The 21,240-nt window shown below is 39.4% G+C and overlaps 2 protein-coding genes and 1 long non-coding RNA gene across 6 annotated transcripts in view; 2 read left to right on the top strand and 1 right to left on the bottom strand.

Moving 5' to 3' along the window:
• Positions 1 to 21,240, bottom strand: part of LOC118494901 — a 63,929-nt gene that overhangs the window by 13,527 nt on the left and 29,162 nt on the right. The window lies entirely within an intron of this gene.
• Positions 1 to 21,240, top strand: part of LOC116050949 (E3 ubiquitin-protein ligase TRIM21-like) — a 130,525-nt gene that overhangs the window by 99,655 nt on the left and 9,630 nt on the right. The gene's annotated exons all lie outside the window — the stretch shown is intronic.
• On the top strand, positions 2,501 to 21,174 carry LOC116050962 (E3 ubiquitin-protein ligase TRIM21-like). 2 transcript variants are annotated; one of them, XM_036000589.1, is made up of 3 exons: positions 2,501 to 2,707; positions 4,853 to 5,119; positions 20,641 to 21,174. In XM_036000589.1, the coding sequence occupies exons 2-3, from the start codon at positions 4,855 to 4,857 to the stop codon at positions 20,997 to 20,999; spliced, it is 624 nt and encodes a 207-aa protein (XP_035856482.1). In that variant the 5' UTR covers positions 2,501 to 2,707; positions 4,853 to 4,854; the 3' UTR covers positions 21,000 to 21,174. The 2 variants fall into 2 exon arrangements, with proteins under 2 accessions (XP_035856482.1, XP_031157048.1); XM_031301188.2 differs by having other exon boundaries at positions 2,503 to 2,707; positions 4,853 to 5,095; positions 20,617 to 21,174.

Raw genomic sequence — 21,240 nt, 5'->3', positions numbered from 1 at the left:
CAGCGCTAGCTAGAACCACCTCAGTCAGCCAGGCCCAAGGGTCCTGAAGTCCAGCTCACTTTTTTTAAAGTCCTTCCTGTGTTCCATACACCGCTCAACTACAGGAGGTGCTGTCAAGATTAGAATGGGAATGGACAGTCTGCGCTCCTGATGTCTTCATTTGCACTAATCCGTTATGTCATGGGTTTAGACCTTAAATTCTGGAAAAGATATTGCGGTGTTAAAAGAACACTAGGAAGGAAGTGTAGGGTTTTCTGAATCCAACGGTATCAGTCCCATTCCGGTACGATGATGGGAAGTGAGTGAAATGGGTAAAAAAAATCACTTTTTTGGCCTTTGTGGGCGTGGCTTAAGCGTTTCATGCTGTAACTTTCTTTCTAAAGGTCAGAAAGATTTGGAACGATGTTACAGTTGAACTTTGTTCCGCGGCGTCGAGGAGTAAACCTCTGTATATGGACGCGCACTCTACCAGGTGAGCTACCCAGACGCCTGTTTTCAACATTTTTTTGAGTGTAAACAGCTGTTTCTACTCGCCTCCCTGTGCTGACTTTGGGTGATTTTTGTGAATGCGCTGATGAATACACAAAAACAAATAATGCTTTGCTTTAATGACAGTTTAGTTGTAGTTTTAGCAGTTATAGCACCTCGCCTTGTCTAATGTGCTCCAGCCTCTTCAACCAAACTGCAGAGCCGACATAGTTTGCACAGTTTGATTTTACGTGAACCAATACTCAATACAATACCGAATCATGTCGGTACTACCGACATGATTCGGTCAGTACCGGTAAAAGTACCGGGTTCAGTACCCAAACCTAGAGGATAGTGATAGGTGATATAATCAAACCAAATGTAATTTCATATTTCAAATTCTGTAATGTATATTGAGATCTAGGTAAAAGGCCAGAATGATGTAATGAGGCCTCTTCGTGAGCTTTGTGAGAAGCTGGATCCGTTCCAGATGTTGACATATAAGAGAATAACATACAGAAGAGGCCCTGATCGAACAGCTGTCAAGACGTGTTATGTTTTGTCATTCTATAGTGAATAACAAGTTTAGGCACAGTTAACCTATGACCTTTGGTGAGGCCTACATGAAGTTTGTGTTTTGCAGAATATGTGAATAACACAGTTGTTATGATGAGATCATGTAAGGGTTTCCAGATGGGGTTTCCTGGTGGGCGGCCCCAGAAAGTATAAAATGTATGTCAATCACATGATCTTAGAGACACTCTGAGTACATGCATTTGTGTGTGTACACATGGTTACCTCCTTCAATGTTGTGTGTGTGCAATATTGAAAAAAGCTGTATTTAATCTGAAATTGGACTCGTCATGATGAAGTCTCCACCATCTGTCTCCAGAAAGAGAGAGCACCATCTCTCAGGTAGACTAAATAACAGAAACTATCACGATTTGTCCAGTGCCGGAACCCCAAAGCAGACCAGGACAAGGTAAGTTGGAATAACAAGGTGAGTATTTATTTGGAATCTGAATATTGAAGTGGGTAAATCCAGATGGTCAGCAGTGGGTGAAACAGGAAGGCTGGAGGGTTTGTGCAGATCCAAGAATGCAACTGTGAAGTTGACAGCCAGGCAGGTGTGAGTGACAATCCAGGTGATTAACTGCAGACAGAGGAACAGGCGGCAGATTAGAGACAGGCAAAGAGACAAGACGGCAAAAAGACGTTCCAAAACTAGAAGCTTGATACGAGAGCTAAACATACTGGTTACGCTAACGATCCGGCAGGGAATGGATGTCTGGTCACGGCTTATATGGTGCAGAGGTGATAATCAGGACCGGGTGTGAAGATAGCAGCAGGTGTGAGTGGTTGGAGAATCAACAGGGATGTGTTCAGGAAATTCAGAAAAAAAAGACTTCAGGTTAGAGCAAAAGCAAAACACAGGAAAAACTCAAGATGCTGCAGTCATGACAGAAACAGGTCAGAACTATAGTAACATATCTAAAACATTCTTATTTCACACATTACATTATATCACTTCTATTACAATATAAAATACTATATTGCTGCTACAGAGGCAGATGTTTAAAAACCTTTATTTTCAATCTTCATTCATGTAAACTGTGTGGATGAATGAATGAATCCAGCAAAACACTTTACATACAACATGAGAGCAAACAGGAAGTAACTCTCTTTATCTTTGATGATATTTTTAACTCCCCAATGTTACATATTCAATGTGTGAAAATACCTATAGTTACTGTGTAAGTATATATTTTATTTCTTGATATTCTGAAACTGATGTCTTGTTGATGATACATATTATATTTGTTGTACGATTTGATGCAACGTTGCAGATGTGTGTGACGTCTCTCTCTTTGTGTCCAATAAACTATAAACTAAACTCTTCTGGTTAAAATAAAGCTGAGGCACATTAACGTTTCAACACACATAATAAATCATTAGTTATAGCATGACCATTGCTCCATATCAACCAGACAACACCCTGGTATTTCACAATAAGAGTGCACATGAGAGGGAGGAAACAAACAATAGAGCTGCAGTAAGAGGAGGAGCAACACTGGAAAGAGGAGAGATACAACGTCACACTCCAGAAATGAAAGTTAAGTTTGTCAGAGTGTCAGCCACGCTGCAGTAGAGACAAGACTCTGTTTCTCTCTGAAAGAAAACTCAAACTGACTTCATCAGGTCTTTCTCAACAACACAGCAGAGTCTCTGCCAAACACTGGTGAGTACAGCTGATCAGATTTACACTTTCAACAACCAGGATTAACACTAAACTTCAGCTCTACTCACAAAGGAAGTTCCACTCTTTTAATTATTTGTGAAATATGTAACAATATAACTATGGCTGTTTGTCTGCAGGCCCACTATACAGTAGCCCACTTTAACAGCTTTAAACAGTCTCTCTGTGTCAGTTCTCAGGACATTAGGAACTGGTTACTGATCACCTCCTACACACTACTTTCTCTATTTCCTCTGGCTGTTTCACAATAAAAGCTTTCCAGCAGAGAACCAGTGGAAGGCTTTTAATGTGAAGCAGCTGGAGGAAATGTACAGTAAGCAGAGCTTTGTTAGCAGTGCTGTTCTTTAATAAAAACTGGTCTACACAACAGGATGTGAACATATTCTGTGCTGTTTTATCAGAGTAGCGCTTCAGCTTGTCCGGCCAACTTTAATGGGCTTGTTTGTGCACAGCTCGGTGCAAGTTAAAAGACTTCTGTCAGAGCTGGCCGAGTGCTGAGGCAGGAAAAGGATTCTGGACCCAAAGTGCACGACACAATAGGGCAGATGCAGGTGTAGAATTCATTATAACAGCAAATAATCCCGGCTTACGTGAGTCTTTAAGAATCCAAACGAGGTAGAAATTCCAAAAGTAGTAAATGGACTGGACACCCCCACCCGGTACCGTCAGACACCGCCTACCAAGAGCCTGGGTCTGTCCCAGGTTTCTCCCAAAAAGGGAGTTTTTCCTTGCCATTGTCACACTAAGTGCTTGCTCATGGGGGTATCACTGGAATTGTTGGGTCTTTGTAAATTATAGTGTGGATCTGTAAAGTGTCCTGAGATAACTCCTATTATGATTTGATACTAGAAAATAAAATTGAATTGAAGTAAATTGACTCCAGTATGGCATCAAAAGGTCCAAACCAAAGGGGTACGTAGAAAACAAGAACAAGCAGTTACACTCGACAACAATGATGACATGACAAGGACTGAACAGAACAGAGGACATTAAACTCAGGGGCAAATGAGCAGGGAGGGGGCCAACAGGTTACCAAAATAAAACAGGAAATATAACACAACCCTAACAACTTCACAATCATATGATTTACTTAAGATAACAGTCATCACACTTGTTTCTTGTTACACAAACAATGAGGTGCTCAACGGTCCCTGTCACTTAAAGAAATAGTTTTTGTAGAGATTATTATTTTTTCAAGTTTTTTCAAGCTAGCTGGTGTTTCTAAAAGTTGGAGGAGCTGCTGGACAAGATGCTGTCATGGGCAGATGCGAAGCGTGTTGCCAAGGATTAAATGCGATGGAGAGATCTCTTTGCAGCCTTTTATCCCACAGGGGATGAAGAAGAGAAAGTAAAGTGTTAACGTTGACATGATTTGAGCTGTTGCAGAGTTTTGACTCTTAAAGGTGCTCCAAGCGATGTTGGGTGACGTTACTTCTTGTTGACGTTCAAAGTATTTTCAAACAAAATTGAGACTAGCTCGCCCCTCCCTCCTCCTCATCCCGTCCCCTCCCTCTCCCTTCCGTGCTTCAGCACGCTGCTTCTGAGTGGCTAGTAGTCCTTACCTACGTACTGTCAGGGCACGCCCTCATACTCTGCTTCTGACTGGCTAGTAGTCCTTACCTAGGTACTGTCAGGGCACGTCCTCATACTCTGCTTCTGACTGGCTAGTAGTCCTTACCTAGGTACTGTCAGGGCACGTCCTCATACTCTGCTTCTGACTGGCTAGTAGTCCTTACCTAGGTACTGTCAGGGCACGCCCTCATACTCTGCTTCTGACTGGCTAGTAGTCCTTACCTAGGTACTGTCAGGGCACGTCCTCATACTCTGCTTCTGACTGGCTAGTAGTCCTTACCTAGGTACTGTCAGGGCACGTCCTCATACTCTGCTTCTGACTGGCTAGTAGTCCTTACCTAGGTACTGTCAGGGCACGCCCTCATACTCTGCTTCTGACTGGCTAGTAGTCCTTACCTAGGTACTGTCAGGGCACGCCCTCATATTCTGCGCACACACACACACACACACACACACAGCTCCATAACGTGCACAAATGCACACATTTCTTTTTAAATAAATAATAAAAAATTGTCTTTTTAATTACATGTATTTTCTTTCTCTCAATGTGTGTAGTTATGACTGCTGAGGAGACACTCAGTGAAGAGATGAAGAAGCAGCTCGCTGAGTCTGAGCTGAAGAGGGTCCAGCAGTATGCAGTGGATGTGACTCTTGATCCTGATACAGCACATCCTGAACTCATCCTGTCTGATGATGGGAAACAAGTGAATCTTGGTGATGTGATGAAGAATCTCCCAGACAACCCAGAGAGATTTTCTAAGTGTCCTAGTGTTTTAGGAAAACAGAGTTTCTCTTCAGGCAGATTTTACTTTGAGGTTCAAGGTAAAGGAAAGACTAAATGGACTTTAGGAGTGGCCAGAGAGTCGATCGACAGGAAGGGAAGCGTCATACTGAGTCCTGAGGATGGCTACTGGACGATGTGTTTGAATAATAGACATAAGTTCTACGCTCTTGCTAATCCTTCAGTCCTCTCTCTAAAGTCTCCTCCTCAAAAGGTGGGGGTGTTTGTGGATTATGAGGAGGGTCTGGTCTCCTTTTATGACGTAGATGCTGCAGTTCTTATCTACTCCTTTACTGGCTGCTCCTTCACTGAGAAACTCTTCCCATACTTCTGTCCCTGTCATAATGATGGTGGTAAAAACTCTGCCCCTCTGATCATCTCTCCTGTCAGAGGAAAGTAATCACTGATCTCCTTTCAGGTATTGATTTATTTTCAATCAAGGGAAAAAATGTACTTCTTCATGTATTTTACATCTTATTTTCTACAGAATCCGATTTACACTTTATTCCATTTATTATCATATGGTTAAATGTGCAGCAATTCTTTGCACATTAATTTGTTTCATGAATTCTGTACGATGGTTTATGAATCAAAGAAATCTGTAATTATGTGATTGTAGAATAAAAACTGTAAAATAAAGCAGTTGTTGAACACAAGGACTGAGTTAGCAGTGACTTGAGCATCAAACACTGAACAGAAAAGCTGGTTTACACACAAGTCGTATTTCAGTCGAGGATGATCTTTATTTATATCGAAAACATTCATAATGTCGAGACTAAAGTTGAACTTTCAGTATTTATGTCAGGCATAAGAAAAAGAATAAATATTAATTGAAAAAATTGCAATAAACAAAAATCCATGACTAGGATGAAGTCAAAATTTGCAATATTGAAAACAGGTCAAAATATCAGGAACAATGTTGAAAGATCTACCTCCTCTTAGTTTGTTCCCTTATTGGTCTCATATGGAAAGTTGTCTTAACATTTAATAGTTAGACTAGATATTTCTTGCAGATATCTGCAAGAAATATCCATATCACAGTTATTGTGGTCTGTGTCGCCACAACATGTAGTTACATTTGTTTAAGGTGCACATCAGACTACAGCTATCAACACGTACCTACACATGTACCCACTACATAGATCTTACACAGGACCATAAATTGGGCTTTAATCTTTTAAAGATGAAAAGAATATTAGGTTTAGATCATCTTCATAATCAATCTGAGCTGAAGATTTGCATAAATGATCTAACTGTTGAACAGGTCCAAGAGACCAAAACCTCTGGGAGTTATTTTAGATAGTACATTGTCATGGACAAAACATAAATAAGATGGTTGATAAGATGGGAAATGGTGTTCCTGTTATTAAAAGATCTGCACCATGTTTGTCACAAAGCTCAACCAAAGTGGTGATTCAATATTTAATATTGTCTAATATTCACTATTGTTCAGCAGTATGGCCTAATACAACTCAAGAAAAAATAACAAAAATGCAAATTGTAGAAAACACAGCAGCACGTATAACTCTCAGGTATGGATACGTTGGAACAAATGTTGCAATTCACAAATGTTTAGGTTGGTTATCTGTGAAAAACAGATTACTTTATTCATTATTTGTATTGTTACATTCTTGTAACAAAGAAACCATCTATTTTTTATAATAATTTAATGTTTAGTTTACATAAATATAACCGTGGTCAAGAGAATCTGATATTCTAACCTGTGGGATTCTTGAACTAAAAATATTACATTATAATTGACTATATATATATATATATATATATATATATATATATATATATATATATATAGTGTGTGTGTGTGTGTGTGGCAGTTGTATTTAGTTTGTTCTTATTTATTTCTGCATTGCAATGCATTTTGTAATGGCTCATTTTGATCAGTGCTGAATCATCTTTATCATGATCAACCACACAGGATGAAACCTCTTAATGCACAACATGAGACTTATAGTCTACAAAATAATGTTTCATTATTTTAAATTACACAGAAAAAGAGTATTTTACAACACGTGTCGTTTGTTGTCAGAACCCTAGTCAAACTAAGAGCCAATCAGCACTTTTGATTTAGTGAGAGCTAGGCGTTTCCCAGCATGCCCTGGGTGCGCCTGGGTCTCGCAGTCGGTGAAAAACAACTGCACTGCCTGCATCTCATCATCTCCTTGATCTCATGAGGTTATCGTTGCCCCCATATGATGTACCCTACATGTTACTCCTGTATCCCACAATGCAATGTGGTCATGTTTTCCTGGAGGAAAGGGGGAAGGAGTCACCGTGAAAACTGAAAAGGAAAAATGGAGCTGGCTTTGGTTTCTAAACAGTGGAAATGTAACATGCAACAAATATAACATACAACATTTTACTATTCTTCTGAGTGCTCACTTTGTTTCAGAGACGTATTAGAAGTATTTTAATTTAGGTTTGTTGCTGGGCGCGCCCGTCTGTCACGTGTAGAGAGAGACTGGTGGACCCAAATGCAGAGAGCAGGCGAGGAGTAATGAGCACGAGGATTTATTTAACACAAAAACAGAACAAACCAAAGGCGGTCCAAAAATGGAGCAGGCAGATTAAACCGAACAGGCTACGACGTGCTGACAGGAACAAACACCAGACACAAAACACGCAACATCAAACAATGATCCAACACATGACAAGGGGAAGACAAAGACTAAATACACAGGGTAACGAGGAAACAAGAGGCAGGTGACACAAGGGCTGGGAAACAGGTGGAAAACATCAGGTAATCACAAGAGCGGGAAAACCGATAGTAAAACAAGACAAGACAAGACAGAGAACAGATTATCAAAGTAAAACAGGAAACAAGCAAAATACAGAACAGAAACAAACTACAAAAATAAGACACACCACAAAATACCAAAACCCTGACACCGTCTCCATCACACAAACAACCAGCACATCTACTGACACAACGATGTGTTTTCAGTGTAGTGTCTGAAATCTGGTTTGGTCGTTCCCGATATATTTCACTATTTAATAAACACTATATAGGGAATAGTGAGTGAGTGAATGGGGGAGTGGTTTCAAACACAGCTAATGTGTGATAATTTGTCTAAAAAGTGATTTGTTTAATTACTGTTAGAAAGTTTTGTTTTGTGAATAGTGGTAGTGAAATGGTTAATGGGAAATAAGTCAAAGAAATCTGTAACTATGTGATTGTAAGATAAGAACTGTAAAATAAACCAGCTGTTGAACACCAGCCTTGAGTGAGCAGTGACCTGAACTCCAAACACTGAACAGAGAAGCCAGGGGCTCGTTCAATCTTAACACTGTGTGCAGCGTGTTGCTATGGTTTCCTGGTTGAACGGCATGTTTCCTAACCCTAACAGAAGTAACATATCTAAAACAGTCTTAACTTACACACTACATCACTTTTTACTATATAAAATACTATAATTCTGCTACAAAGGCATAAGTTAAAAAAACAACTGTCTCTCCATTTATTTTCAATCTTCATTCATGTAAACTCTGCTGATGAATGAATGAATATCCATAAAACACTTTGCATACAATATGAGAGCAAACTCATGAGAGCAGATTTTTTTTAAATCTCCCCAATGTTACATATTCTATGTGTGCAAAGGCCAATAGTTAATTTGTAAGAATATATTTTATTTCTCGATGTAGTGATTGTCTTGTTGATGATACATATTGTTTTTGTTGTATGATCTGATGGTAGTTTGTTGTCTTTACATCAAGATCCACAATGGAAACAAGTGTTGGACTTTATTGTGTTATCATTGACATGTTGCAGATTTGTGTAATCTCTCTCTCTTTGTGTCCAATAATCTATAAACTAAACTCTTTTGGTTGAAGTAAAGCTGAGGCACATTAAAGTTTCAGGACTTAATACAACGTTAGTTATAGCATGACCTTTGCTCCATATCAACCAGACAACACCCTGGTATTTCACAATAAGAGTGCACATGAGAGGGAGGAAACAAATCAAACAGAGCTGCAGTAAGAGGAGGAGCAACACTGGAAAGAGGAGAGATACGTCACACTCCAGAAATGAAAGTTAAGTTTGTCAGCCACGCTGCAGTAGAGACAAGACTCTGTTTCTCTCTGAAAGAAAACTCAAACTGACTTCATCTGGGGCCTGTTTCACAAAAGCAGAATATATAAATCCAGGATAACTGATAAAGCGAGGCTTGACCTAGTCTAATCTGTGCATCCTGGCTTGGTGCGTTTCACGAAGGCCAAGTCAGGCTGAGGAGGAGAGACTAGGTCAGGCTGAGGAGGAGAGACTAGGTCAGACTGAGGAGGAGAGACTAGGCCAGGCTGAGGAGGAGCGACTAGGTCGAGCCAGGCTGAAGTAATTCAGATAGATGAGCGTCCACGGCTTTCCTCAAAAGACCACGAGGTCGATCACAGATTTACTGATGCCAAAATGGAGAATACGCATTGTTCATACTTTATACAGAGTGAGCAGCAGCTTCTTGTGGAAGTATGATCACGTGAAACACATTATTTGTATAAAAAGAAAAGAAACACGGCCGCTGTAATGAAACGGCGAGAGAAAGCGTAGCAGACGATCACGGACTGACTGAATGACTGAAACGTAAGCAGCCTTAATGTACATTAACTGACCACTGCTCTGAATTGAAACCGTCATAATCATTCCATTCAAGGATTAGGCTACTAATCATTTGTACAAATTAACAGTTGTACTCTTTGCCTTAAAAGTGAGCAGAAGATAATGTTACTCAGGAAATTTACCATGAAGATCAATTTTCTACAACGCTAGAGTATGATGCGTAAATATCTCTTTCACTCTGTTCCTCCCTCTCTCTTTAATGGGCTAAAATATAAATTTCCTAAGTCATATTAACTTCCACTGCTCGCTTTTAATGCAAAGTGTACAACTGTTCGTTTTTGCAAATGACAGTGACTCAGTGAATGGTTTCAGTTAAGAGCAGTAGTTGATAAATGTATATTTTTAGACTATCATTCAGTCGGTCCGCTATTATCAGCCATGCTTTTTCTCGCGTTTTTTTTTTATTTTTTATAGAGGACGAGTTTCCTTCTCTACATATTATATTCCTTGCACCCTTGTATATATGAACATAGAAAATAAAGACACTGAAGAAATTGGACTCTAAAATCTAACTATAAAGATAATTAAATTATACATTCCATGCACACTGTAAACATGAATGGAACAGAGTATATTCATCAGTTATTTCCCCCCCAGCTAAATATAAGGTCAAAAACCATTGAGGTGTCCTCTCCCTGTTGTTACATGAATGTCCAGTAGCCTACATCACTAGATAGTTACTGGTCCAGTAAACTAAGACTATAACTAAGGAGGATTGTACAATTAGGATATGTTCTTTAAATTATGCAATCCTCCCAAATTATAGTCCCAGTTTACTGGACAACACAATTTGTGTGCTAAGAATGCCAAATACAATGCACATGGAAGAGGAACAAACATGATCCTTATTGTTAAAGAATTAAAAAAAATGAATCAACTAAAATAATTCAAGGGGCATTGGTCAACTATAGAAATGTACAGCATTGTATGTATTGCCCTTAGTAACAGACTTCATTTAAAACACATTTGAAATGTTATCAGCCTTTTCTAATTATCTCAACAACTGTCATAATATATTCATCAAACTTCTAACAACAATATGAACAGCAGTCTTCATACAGCAATATAACAGTAACAATGGCTGTCACGTGAATAATTATAATTTAAAACTTTAAATAATAACAATACTTAAATGAACAGCAATATGCACCTGTTGTATTTTAATCCAGGCTGATAACAATAGGGTAAAACCACTGCTGGGTGATCACTAACATCCAGGATTGAATAAATCCTGGCTGTTAGCCTGGTCGGGAGCAGGCTAGCTGTACAGAATAAATCTCCATGGTGATTTATGTGCCTCCACTTTCGTGAAACCGAGTCAAGGCTTAAATCATCCAGGATAACTGATAAATCCCGGCTTAATCCCTTATCTTGGTTTTGTGAAACAGGCCCCAGGTCTTTCTCAACAACACAGCAGAGTCTCTGCCAAACACTGGTGAGTACAGCTGATCAGATTTACACTTTCAACAACCAGGATTAACACTAAACTTCAGCTCTACTCACAAAGGAAGTTCCTCTCTTTTAATTTCTTGTGAAATTTGTAACAATATAACTATGGCTGTTTGTCTGCAGGCCCACTATACAGTAGTCCACTTTAACAGCTTTAAACAGTCTCTCTGTGTCAGTTCTCAGGACTTTAGGAACTGGTTACTGATCGCCTCCTACACACTACTTTCTCTATTTCCTCTGGCTGTTTCACAATAAAAGCTTTCCACCAGAGAACCAGTGGAAGGCTTTTAATGTGAAGCAGCTGGAGGAAATGTACAGTAAGCAGAGCTTTGTTAGCAGTGCTGTTCTTTTTTTTTTTAAATTGTTTATTTTCACATTTTTCTTCTTACCATAAACATAGAAAAACAAAAGAGCAGAAAGGGAAGAAAAAAGAAAAAGAAAAAAAAGCACAGCAAATAATAACAAATAAATAGTTCTTACAGGTCTACTACGTCTACATTTAGTTAGTTAGCAGTGTAAATTTTGTACTTCATGTATACACAAGTATCAAGCATCGCATATATACATATATATATATATATATATATATATATATATATATACATATATATATATATATATATATATATATATATATATATATACACATTCTCAGGTTTTATACAGACCGTAGACCATATTTAAATACATTATTTGGGGGGATTTCTTCTTCTCAATCCATATTAATACATGTTATTGCTTGCCATTCATGGCTAAAATAATCTTTGAGGGGAGACCAGTCATTTACAAACGTATCCAGAGTTCCAACCAGTACATTATGCCTTCTTTCATATGGTAGCAGTGACAAAAGTTTTTCACGCCAAAGAGTTAAAGTAGGAGAGTGTTCTTTAATCCAAACATGAAGAATGGAAAGGCGAGCAGCATATAGCATTATGGACATTATTTTTGTTTCCGGCACACAGTTATTTATGCCAAGGATACACAGGCTGGGATCCAGTGGCACTTTAATCCCAAAAGATTTTTCAATTTCATGAACAACCGAAGACCAGAATGATGCAATTAAAGGACAGGACCATATTAAGTGGAAATAGGTTCCTGTATCCTTTTTACATTTAAGACAAAATTTTGTACATGTGTCGTACTTACTTCGAGTTAAAGGAGTCACATGCAACTTATTAATAATTTTATATTGTATTTCATATGATTTGTTTGATTTAGTTATTTGTCTAGCATGGTTTAATACTTTGTTCCATATCTGGTCTTCCAGTGTAACACCAAAGTCAAGTTCCCAACTTTGTTTGATATTTATTAAACCTTTATCATTTGCTATAATTTGGTCATAAATATATGTCATTGTTTTACTTTTCAATGCAGCTGCCTTTAAAAAAATGCTATCAAGCAAATTTATTTTCCCATCTTGTTTATAGTATTCAATAGAACTAAGATAGCTTCTTATTTGTAGATATTGAAAAAAGTGGACTTGAGAGATATTAAACTCATACTGTAATTGTTGGTAAGATTTGAGTGCATTATCTGCATAAACATCTAATATTCTTATGATACCAGCTTCTCTCCACTCATTAAAGCCAGCATCAATACAGGTATGTCTAAAATATGGATTATTAGCAATAGGAGCCAACAATGAGTATTTGTCAAGCCCAAAATATTTACAAACGGCACTGAGAGATCTACAGATATTTTTCAGTATATAGTTGTGCTTAATCTTGGTATATACTTTTGTGAAGCATATAAACAGAAGGTGTTCTAATTGAACCACATCCAGACCTATACCTTCTAAATCTGGAAAGCAGTAATGGCTTTTTTTAATCCACTCTGCCATAAATTTTAATTGTGCGGCCCAATGATAAAATTTAAAATTTGGGATGCCAAGTCCTCCTTTTTTGATTGGTAGTTGAAGCTTTCGAAGTTCCATCCTTGGCCTTTTATTATTCCACAGAAATACACCTACCGCACTGTGTATTTTTGTAAATATTTTGGATGGAATATAAATAGGTAGCATTTGGATAACATACAACAGTGCTGTTCTTTAATAAAAACTGGTCTACACAACAGGGTGTGGACATATTCTGAGCTGTTTTATCAGAGTAGTGTGTTTCAGCTTGTCCGGCCAACTTTAATGGGCTTCTTTGTGTACAGCTCGGTGCAAGGTAAAACACTTCTGTCACGGTTAGCCGAGTGCTGAGGCAGGAAAAGGATTCTGGACCCAAAGTGCATGACACGGTAGGGCAGATGTAGAATTTATCATAAGTTAGTTGTATGTGACACAGATCATCCGATTAACATGGAATTTACATGGTGTTGTCTACACAAAGTATACAGCAACATGACGTTTCATTAGTGTGTGTTCTCTCGGGTGATTCACGAGTTGAGTGTGAATAAAAAGAACAACAGGAACAACAGAACACCACCGTGTTTCCCACCAGAGGTAATTTAGCTACCGTTCTTTAGCCCGGGGATTAACGGGGACCTCCAGCTAGCTAGTTGTGCTGCAGCAAACCGTAGCTTTCAAGCTAATTACTGACACATTTAGTTTACACCACATTAATAAAATGTATCTAACATGGCGCCAGAATACTGTTATTGTGAGCTAGGCTTTATACAGGAGTCCCTACAGCCGATATCTGCTGTTCTCTTGTCTGGAGAAAACGTCACGCCAAACTCCATTACAATATGTGACAATTAAAGAGGATTTGGTCTGAAATGTTAAAGCACAAATGTCAAAGAAGTTGACTGAATACATTTTCTGAAATAATAAAGACCAATTAATAATTCGGCATATAATTTAATTAGAAGAAGCAGTGTTTGCATTATTATTTATTTGCTTTCAACTCTCAACACGTAAAGCTATGTACAGCTGAGTTATTAGGTGGAAGGACTCTGGAATTACAGGGCAAACAGTTGTGTAAACAGATATTCAGGCAATTTCACTGTATGCCGAATTGACAAGGTCATCTCTTCCATGTAGGTAAAGGTCCCAGTCAGTCATTATGTTTTTGTTAACTTTCCCTTCATCAAAACAAACTTTAGAGTGCAAGAATACTTAATGGAATCTGGTCGACATTTTTTCCTTTGGGTGCGCAGCAAATGTGCACGTTACTGCTCACACAAGGGCCTGTGGTGTAAGTACAGTTAGCTAAAAACAAATTTTTCTCACTTACCAAAGTGATATTTAACATATTTCTTTTCGACAACTGTATGAAATAGAAAGCTTTGGCTTATTATATTATTACTGCTATGCTATAACGTTATCATAGTGAGCCAGGAATGCCAAGGTTCATGTAATAGGAGTGTTGTGTATTTACAAAATGGTAATTTGTCAAATGCACGGCTTGAAGTTCTCAGGCACCATGCCTGGGCAGTTTTACATTTATATAATACCAGTGGTGTAGTCTAATGTATTGTAGTGGGTATACTGTACTGTTTATGTGTATATATATATATATATATATATATACCAATTTACAGTGTAAATACCTTTATTTAGCCTATGTGAAGACGAAAAACACTGATGACAATTCAAAATATACTGTATGTCTCATAAACGTGAATAAATAACTGAAAAGGAGTAGGAAGAAGTTTACTCTGATCTGCTCCTCCATAACTCAAACTATTGAATCATATTCATCATATATATAACAGTCACAAACAGCTGTCCCAATGCTCTAATATACAACCCAAATATCCAATCAGAAATGATTTGAACAACCTTAAATTCATCCTACCAACCGAGCCTTTCATCATCCTGTCCTGTAATCGTGTCCAAGAAGCTGAACCAACTCAAATAAAGTTTATCCCACTTGTCTAACCCAGGCTAAATCAAACAGAGCCATCATCTACAACTTGTTCCCTGTTGTATTCTAGTGTCTGCTGTTCCTGCCATGGCCTTCAAATAAATACAGTCTTTCATTTTGGGGTCAGAATTTGATGTACAAAGATGTTTTTTCTGCATAAAAGTAAATAAACATATTTCCGGTGTTGGAGTAATACGGCTTGGGAGTGTTGTGTATGTGTGTGTTTAGTATTTTCTGTATTATTGTCTATAAATGAGATGATTCCCTGGTTATCCCTTTAATAAATGAATTAAAAGAAGAGGTTTTGTCTCAGTCTCTCAGTCAGTCTGCATGCATTTGACAGATTTATAGAATAATATTTAGGCACAAATATGAAGTGAGAATAACTTATAATGTGGGTTTAAGTTCACAAAGCAGTTTATTAATTCATAATATCATTAGGGGAGATGCACCGTTGAGTTATTGGTGTGTGTGTGTGTGTGTTTGTGTGTCTTTGATTTTATAATTCTGGTTTTAGTTAGACTACTTTGAACTGCATCTCTGTGGTTTGGGTTTAGCTTCCGTTGCTAGGCAACAGCCTGGCCACACGTTTAGAATGTTTGTTTACAACTGTGAAAAGGTCTGTTGTGCCATTTGGAAAATGCTTTATCTTCTACACACACTGGATACACACTCGCTTTGGACTCCCAACAGGAATACAACTTTAACGTTTAAAGAGGACGTGCAGCTGTCCAGCGTCTGGTTGTGTACCTGAACACACCGCAGTGCAGACCGCTCAGAGTCTCCGCCAAAACCCCGGTGGTAAGTAACGTTCCAGCTGATCATATTTACACTTTCCACAACAGGATGGACACTAAACTTCAGCTCTACTCAGGCAGCAAGTCACACTCTTCCTCTCATGTGAAATTGGTAACAATAGATGACTGTTTATCCCAGTGGTGTAGTCTGTGTATTGTAGTGGGTATACTGTACTGTATATTGGCCAGAATCTGCATTTGGGGGAGGGGACTGAGTACCCAGGGCCCTCATGTGAGGAGGGCCCACAAAGATGCTAGAATGAATAGCTGTGGAGGGGCCTTTCTACAGGGCCAGAATTTGGTGCTACGCCCCTGGTGGGTATACTGCGTATACCTGCGTATCACGTAGACTACACCACTGGTTTGTTCACAGTAGCCCACTTTTTTAATCAGTTGTCAGGATTTTAGTTAGGCTACTTGGAACTGCATCTCTGTGGTTTGGGTTTAGCTTCCATTGCTAGGCAACAGCCTGGTCACTTGTTTAGAATGTTGGTTTACAACTGTGAAAAGGTCTGTTACTGTTCATAGCAGGACACTTACCTTACCTTATTATATCTAAAAGGTCTGTTACTGTTCATAGCAGGACACTTACCTTACCTTATTGGATCTAAAAGACATCAGTATTTCATCACATCAAAGATCTTACTAATGGATACACAAATGTAAATGAAGCACCAAATGGTGCCTTGTTGTAAGATTAGTTTTCAACATCCCATCATGCTTAGGGAACTGTTAGTCTACATAACAAAGAGAACAGTCTTCGCAATGTTCAATTAACAGTGTTGTTTTTATAAAAAGAGTCCATTTACAAAAAGGTGAGTGAGAGGGGGGATGGGGGGGGGGCTATTTACTGATCGCGTCCTACATCCTGCTTCCTCTGGCTGTTTCACAATAAAAGCTTTCCACCAGATAACCAGTGGAAGGCTTTTAATGTGAAGCCGCAGAAGGAAATGAAATGTGTGTGTTATGAAGTAAGCAGAGCTTTTTTAGCAGTGCTGTTCTTTAATCTAAATTAGTCTACAATAGTCGTCAAACTAAATGTATTGAGCCTCTGCGACAATATTAAATGTATTTATTTATTTGTTACATTTTGTTTTACAAAGTTAGGAAAGCAATGATTAAGTTCAGCCTGTTGTTACACATGAATAATCTTTCACACAGTAGGCTTGGGCCAGCGGTTTCTTTTCTGATTGACGTACTTGTTGGTTAGATTTGCTTAGTTAAGGCATGAGGAGTGAGATTGGTTAGGGTTAGAAAACCAGAACAAGCCAATCAGAGGCAGAGTAGGACGGGGCATTCTCACGCCATCTTAGGAAATGCTAATTCTCTCCACCCATTGCGCAGTAAATTGCTGTCAGCGACTCCGTTAGTTTATTTATATACAAACATAATATATTAATCCCATATGTTAGGCAAGCTACTTGGAAAGTTTACTGACCTAACCTACTTGTTAATTATCAACCGTTGGCCTAGTCTGTGCGGTGTGTCCGACGGCTGTTCCACCAACACCGATTCAACATGTTGAATTAGCGTCGGTGGCCGTCGGCTGAACAGCCAATTCATCTGATTGGCTGGTCAGCTTGGAAACAAGAATGAGGAAAACAAACGACTGTGACACGCACACCCAAGGCTCCTTTCATTTTTCATCTCATCTGATCAATCCGATACACATAGAAGTGTCAAAACTGGTCAAAAATTACGTTTGAATGTTCCTTCTAAAAACACGCAGGCTCAAACTATTAGAATAACTAGTTTTGCCCATTATGTCCATAAGATATAACATAAAACGAGATATACGTAATTATTTGTTGCCAGGTATGTGATTTTAGTTTCGCTAATTTTTGGTAACAGGTGTATGATGAAGCCATGTTGGGTGGGTCAAATTAGCAAGCTAACGTTAGCCAATGAGCCAGCAGCCGGCTGTTCGGTTGCTCCACTCCAACCCCGCTCCGCTCACACTGTAGGGAGACTTCTTTGCCGAGAGAACAGATGACAGCCCGGGAGAGGCACAGTCCAGTTAGCCATCTCCCGGTACCGCTGTCTTCCCGGCGGGGAGTGAAGCAGAGGGACCGTAGGCTCTGTTTGGTTCTGCCGCTGCTAGAGCAGACGCTGTATGTTGTGGGTATCATGGCAAAGGTATCCGGTTTCCCTTGTTGAATGATGAATAGATTACCACTGCCTGCTGGTATGGGGTCGTCAGCTGTAGTCTGTATGGTGTGTTCCAGTGCTAGATTTGTGGACAAGACAAAGGCAACGAGGGCCGACGAGAGACGACGCCACGGGAGGCCATCGTCTGCAGCAGTCGGAGGCTGTTGGCTTGGTGTGTCAGGGCCTTTAGTGATGTCAAGCCTTTAATGACAGTCATCACAGTGAACACGAACTCAAAAACACAGTAACAAAATACAGCTGGGTTTATGAAACGTAAAAGCCACCTCCCTGATGGTTAGAACTAAACAAGCTCTAAAATGGCAATTACCAACAGTAAAAAGCAACATCTGGGTTTTGGGACATGAAACGGAATAAGGCTGGGCAATATATTGATATTATATCGATATCGTGATATGAGACTAGATATCGTCTTAGATTTTGGATATCGTAATATTGTGATATGACATAAGTGTTGTCTTCTACTGGTTTTAAAGGCTGCATTACAGTAAAGTGATGTAATTTTCTGAACTTACCAGACTGTTCTAGCTGTTCTATTTGTTGGGTACTCGTAGGGGTACAGATCCAATTATTGGCATATTATCAAAGATGCTTATCAATATTAATAAAGTTATGAATATGGTTATTAATAACTTTATCAAATCAACAAACAATCAAAACGGGGCACCACCCTGAAACTTCAGGGGCCAATATTGAACTGTGGAATAGTCTCATTGTCAGTGGAAGGGTGAAATCTGAGCACTGACCTGTGTTTAACCAGCAGTTAATACAATAATACACAAATAATCACAAACAACTGCTAATTAAAGTATAGTAGAATTTATTAACTTCAAAATTATCAATGGCCAATCAATAATCCTTTGATCAATTAAAACCAATATACGTTTATTTTAAGTACAACAAAACAAAGCAAAAACAAACCAGCATGTGGGAGACCCTCTATGTGTGTGTGTGTGTGTGTGTGTGTGTGTGTGTATGGGTGTGAGAGAGTGAGTGTGAAAGAGTAGGGGGGGTGACGAGGTGTAGTCTAACCAAAGACTACAAAAATGGCTACTCCTGTGAGCTGCACAAAACTGTTTCACCCAAAGAGGGCGGTATTGCTAGGCTAGGCCCAAGATTAGCCGTTAGCTCCTTCAGGCTACCGTGTGGTTGACACAAAAGGGACACCCTGAGGAGCGCAGTTGTTAAGCAGTGTGCATTCTGTAGCTAGCTACGTGACTAGCTGTTGGCCAGCTGTTCACCTTAGCACGTGTATGTAACTAGCTATGTGTTCATATATGTGTGTGTGAGAGAAAAGTTAGAGAAAGAGATATATTTTTACTTGGATCTTGGTTACCGATAATGACCAACCCTCTCAGTCAACTCATGTCTGGACTAAAGTGGAATTAGGTGCAGACTCTGAGAATTTCGTCTGACTGAGGGGACGTTCATTATACCCACTCCGGTGTACAGCACCTAAAACTCCTCAGCAGTGGGAGAAGCAGAAAGTAGCATTTACAGCCTGAACGAGCTAGCTACATTATATTCAACACAACATATCAACAATGCACCGTGATCAGAGTACATTCACAGAATAGATTTGACTCAGCGGTCACAATCCTAGATTAATACATTACACGCGCAGCAGTAGCGCTGTATTAATCAGATCACATTAATGGTAACACAAAGTAGCAGCAATAGCAAATTACTCAATAAAACACACTATCTCTGCCCAGACGTAAGCCTTCTTACTGTGTGTTCAGTCCGTTTGTCCGTAGGTTTCCACGAAAGAAATGGGGGTCCGTGTCTGCTCGTCAGCAGATCAGAGGAAGCTTTCCTTCCAAAAAGAGCAGAAGGAAGGGAGCTAGAGTCGACTTGAGAAGAAAAACGTTGTTTCCTTCTCCTGCAGATATGAAAACACTGGCGAGTGGTTTCAGAGGATCCACGGTGCTCCCAGCACCGAAATTAAATCCACTTTGTTTCAAAAATGGAAGTTTTAGCACAAACTTGTCGTGCTGACCTGTCGTCAACTGGAGTTGAGGTGGAATGCTGAGATTTCTGTGTGTCATGCTGTAGTGACCAAAGTCACAGGGCAAAAGACGAGAAGTGGGGGGTGAAGAGGTTATTTATAGCTCAGGCCACCAGACCTGGCTCCCTGCTGTTTTTAGGGTACCTCTGAACCAATGGGAGAGTCAAAGTGAAGCTGAAGGTGTCAAACCTTATCTGCAGGCCCCTCCCTGACGCCATTTTACTCTTCTTAGCTCCTTTCTTCATTTAGGAGTTTGGAGCAAGGGATGTGGACTTTACCGTAGGCCAAGATCCTTTGTCTGAAAGACCACATGGTCTCTGGGTCTTTTGTCTTTGAGTCACATGTTGGCTGAAAACCCTTTGCTTGAAAAAGATTATGTTTAACCTCCTCAACGGTCCCAACACATATATGGGGACTGTGGTGAAAGCTGTGGTTTAGCTGGAGGAGACACTCAGTGAAGAGATAAAGAAGCTGCTCGCCGAGTCTGAGCTGAAGAGGGTCCAGCAGTATGCAGTGGATGTAACTCTTGATCCTGATACAGCATATCCTAATCTCATTCTGTCTGATGATGGGAAACAAGTGAATCCTGGTGATGTATGGAATAATGTCCCAGACAACCCAGAGAGATTTTCCTGTTATTTTAATGTTTTAGGAAAACAGAGTTTCACTTCAGGCAGATTTTACTTTGAGGTTCAAGTTAAAGGAAAGACTGATTGGGATTTAGGAGTGGCCAGAGAGTCGATCAACAGGAAGGGACTAATCACACTGATCCCACAGAAAGGTTACTGGACGATATGGTTGAGAAATGGAAATGAGTATGAAGCTAATGATGATCCTCCAGTCCGTCTCTCTCTGAAGTCTCCACCTCAGAAGGTGGGGGTGTTGGTGGATTATGAGGGTCTGGTGTCCTTTTATGACGTAGATGCTGCAGCTCTTATCTACTCCTTTACTGGCTGCTCCTTCACTGAGAAACTCTTCCCATACTTCAGTCCCTATGACAATGACGATGGTAAAAACTCTGCCCCTCTGATCATCTCTCCTGTCAGAGTAAACTAATCACTGATCTCATTTTAGGTCATTTCAAATCATTGATTTATTTTCAATAAAGGGAACAAATGTACATATTCATATATTTTACATCTTATTTTCTACAGAATCTGTTTCCTGTGGTGACTGATTTACACTTTATTCCTTTCATTATCATATGAGTAAATGTGCAGCAATTCTTTGCAAACTGAATCAAACTTCATCTTGACATATTTGGTGTCTTTAGAAAACAGAATCCTTCTGGAAGTCA

Source organism: Sander lucioperca, chromosome 4 (assembly GCF_008315115.2).
Source record: "Sander lucioperca isolate FBNREF2018 chromosome 4, SLUC_FBN_1.2, whole genome shotgun sequence".
Classification (NCBI taxonomy): domain Eukaryota; kingdom Metazoa; phylum Chordata; class Actinopteri; order Perciformes; family Percidae; genus Sander; species Sander lucioperca.
Note: the sequence above shows the minus strand (reverse complement) of the source record. Positions and strands in the feature narration are given on the sequence as shown.

Coding starts and splice junctions, on each gene's coding strand:
- LOC116050962 (XM_036000589.1), top strand. CDS start 4,855: ATGACTGCTGAGGAGACACTCAGTGAAGAGATGAAGAAGCAGCTCGCT. Junction 5,120..20,640: donor ATTTTACTTTGAGGTTCAAG/GTAAAGGAAAGA, acceptor TTGAGGTTCAAG/TTAAAGGAAAGACTGATTGG.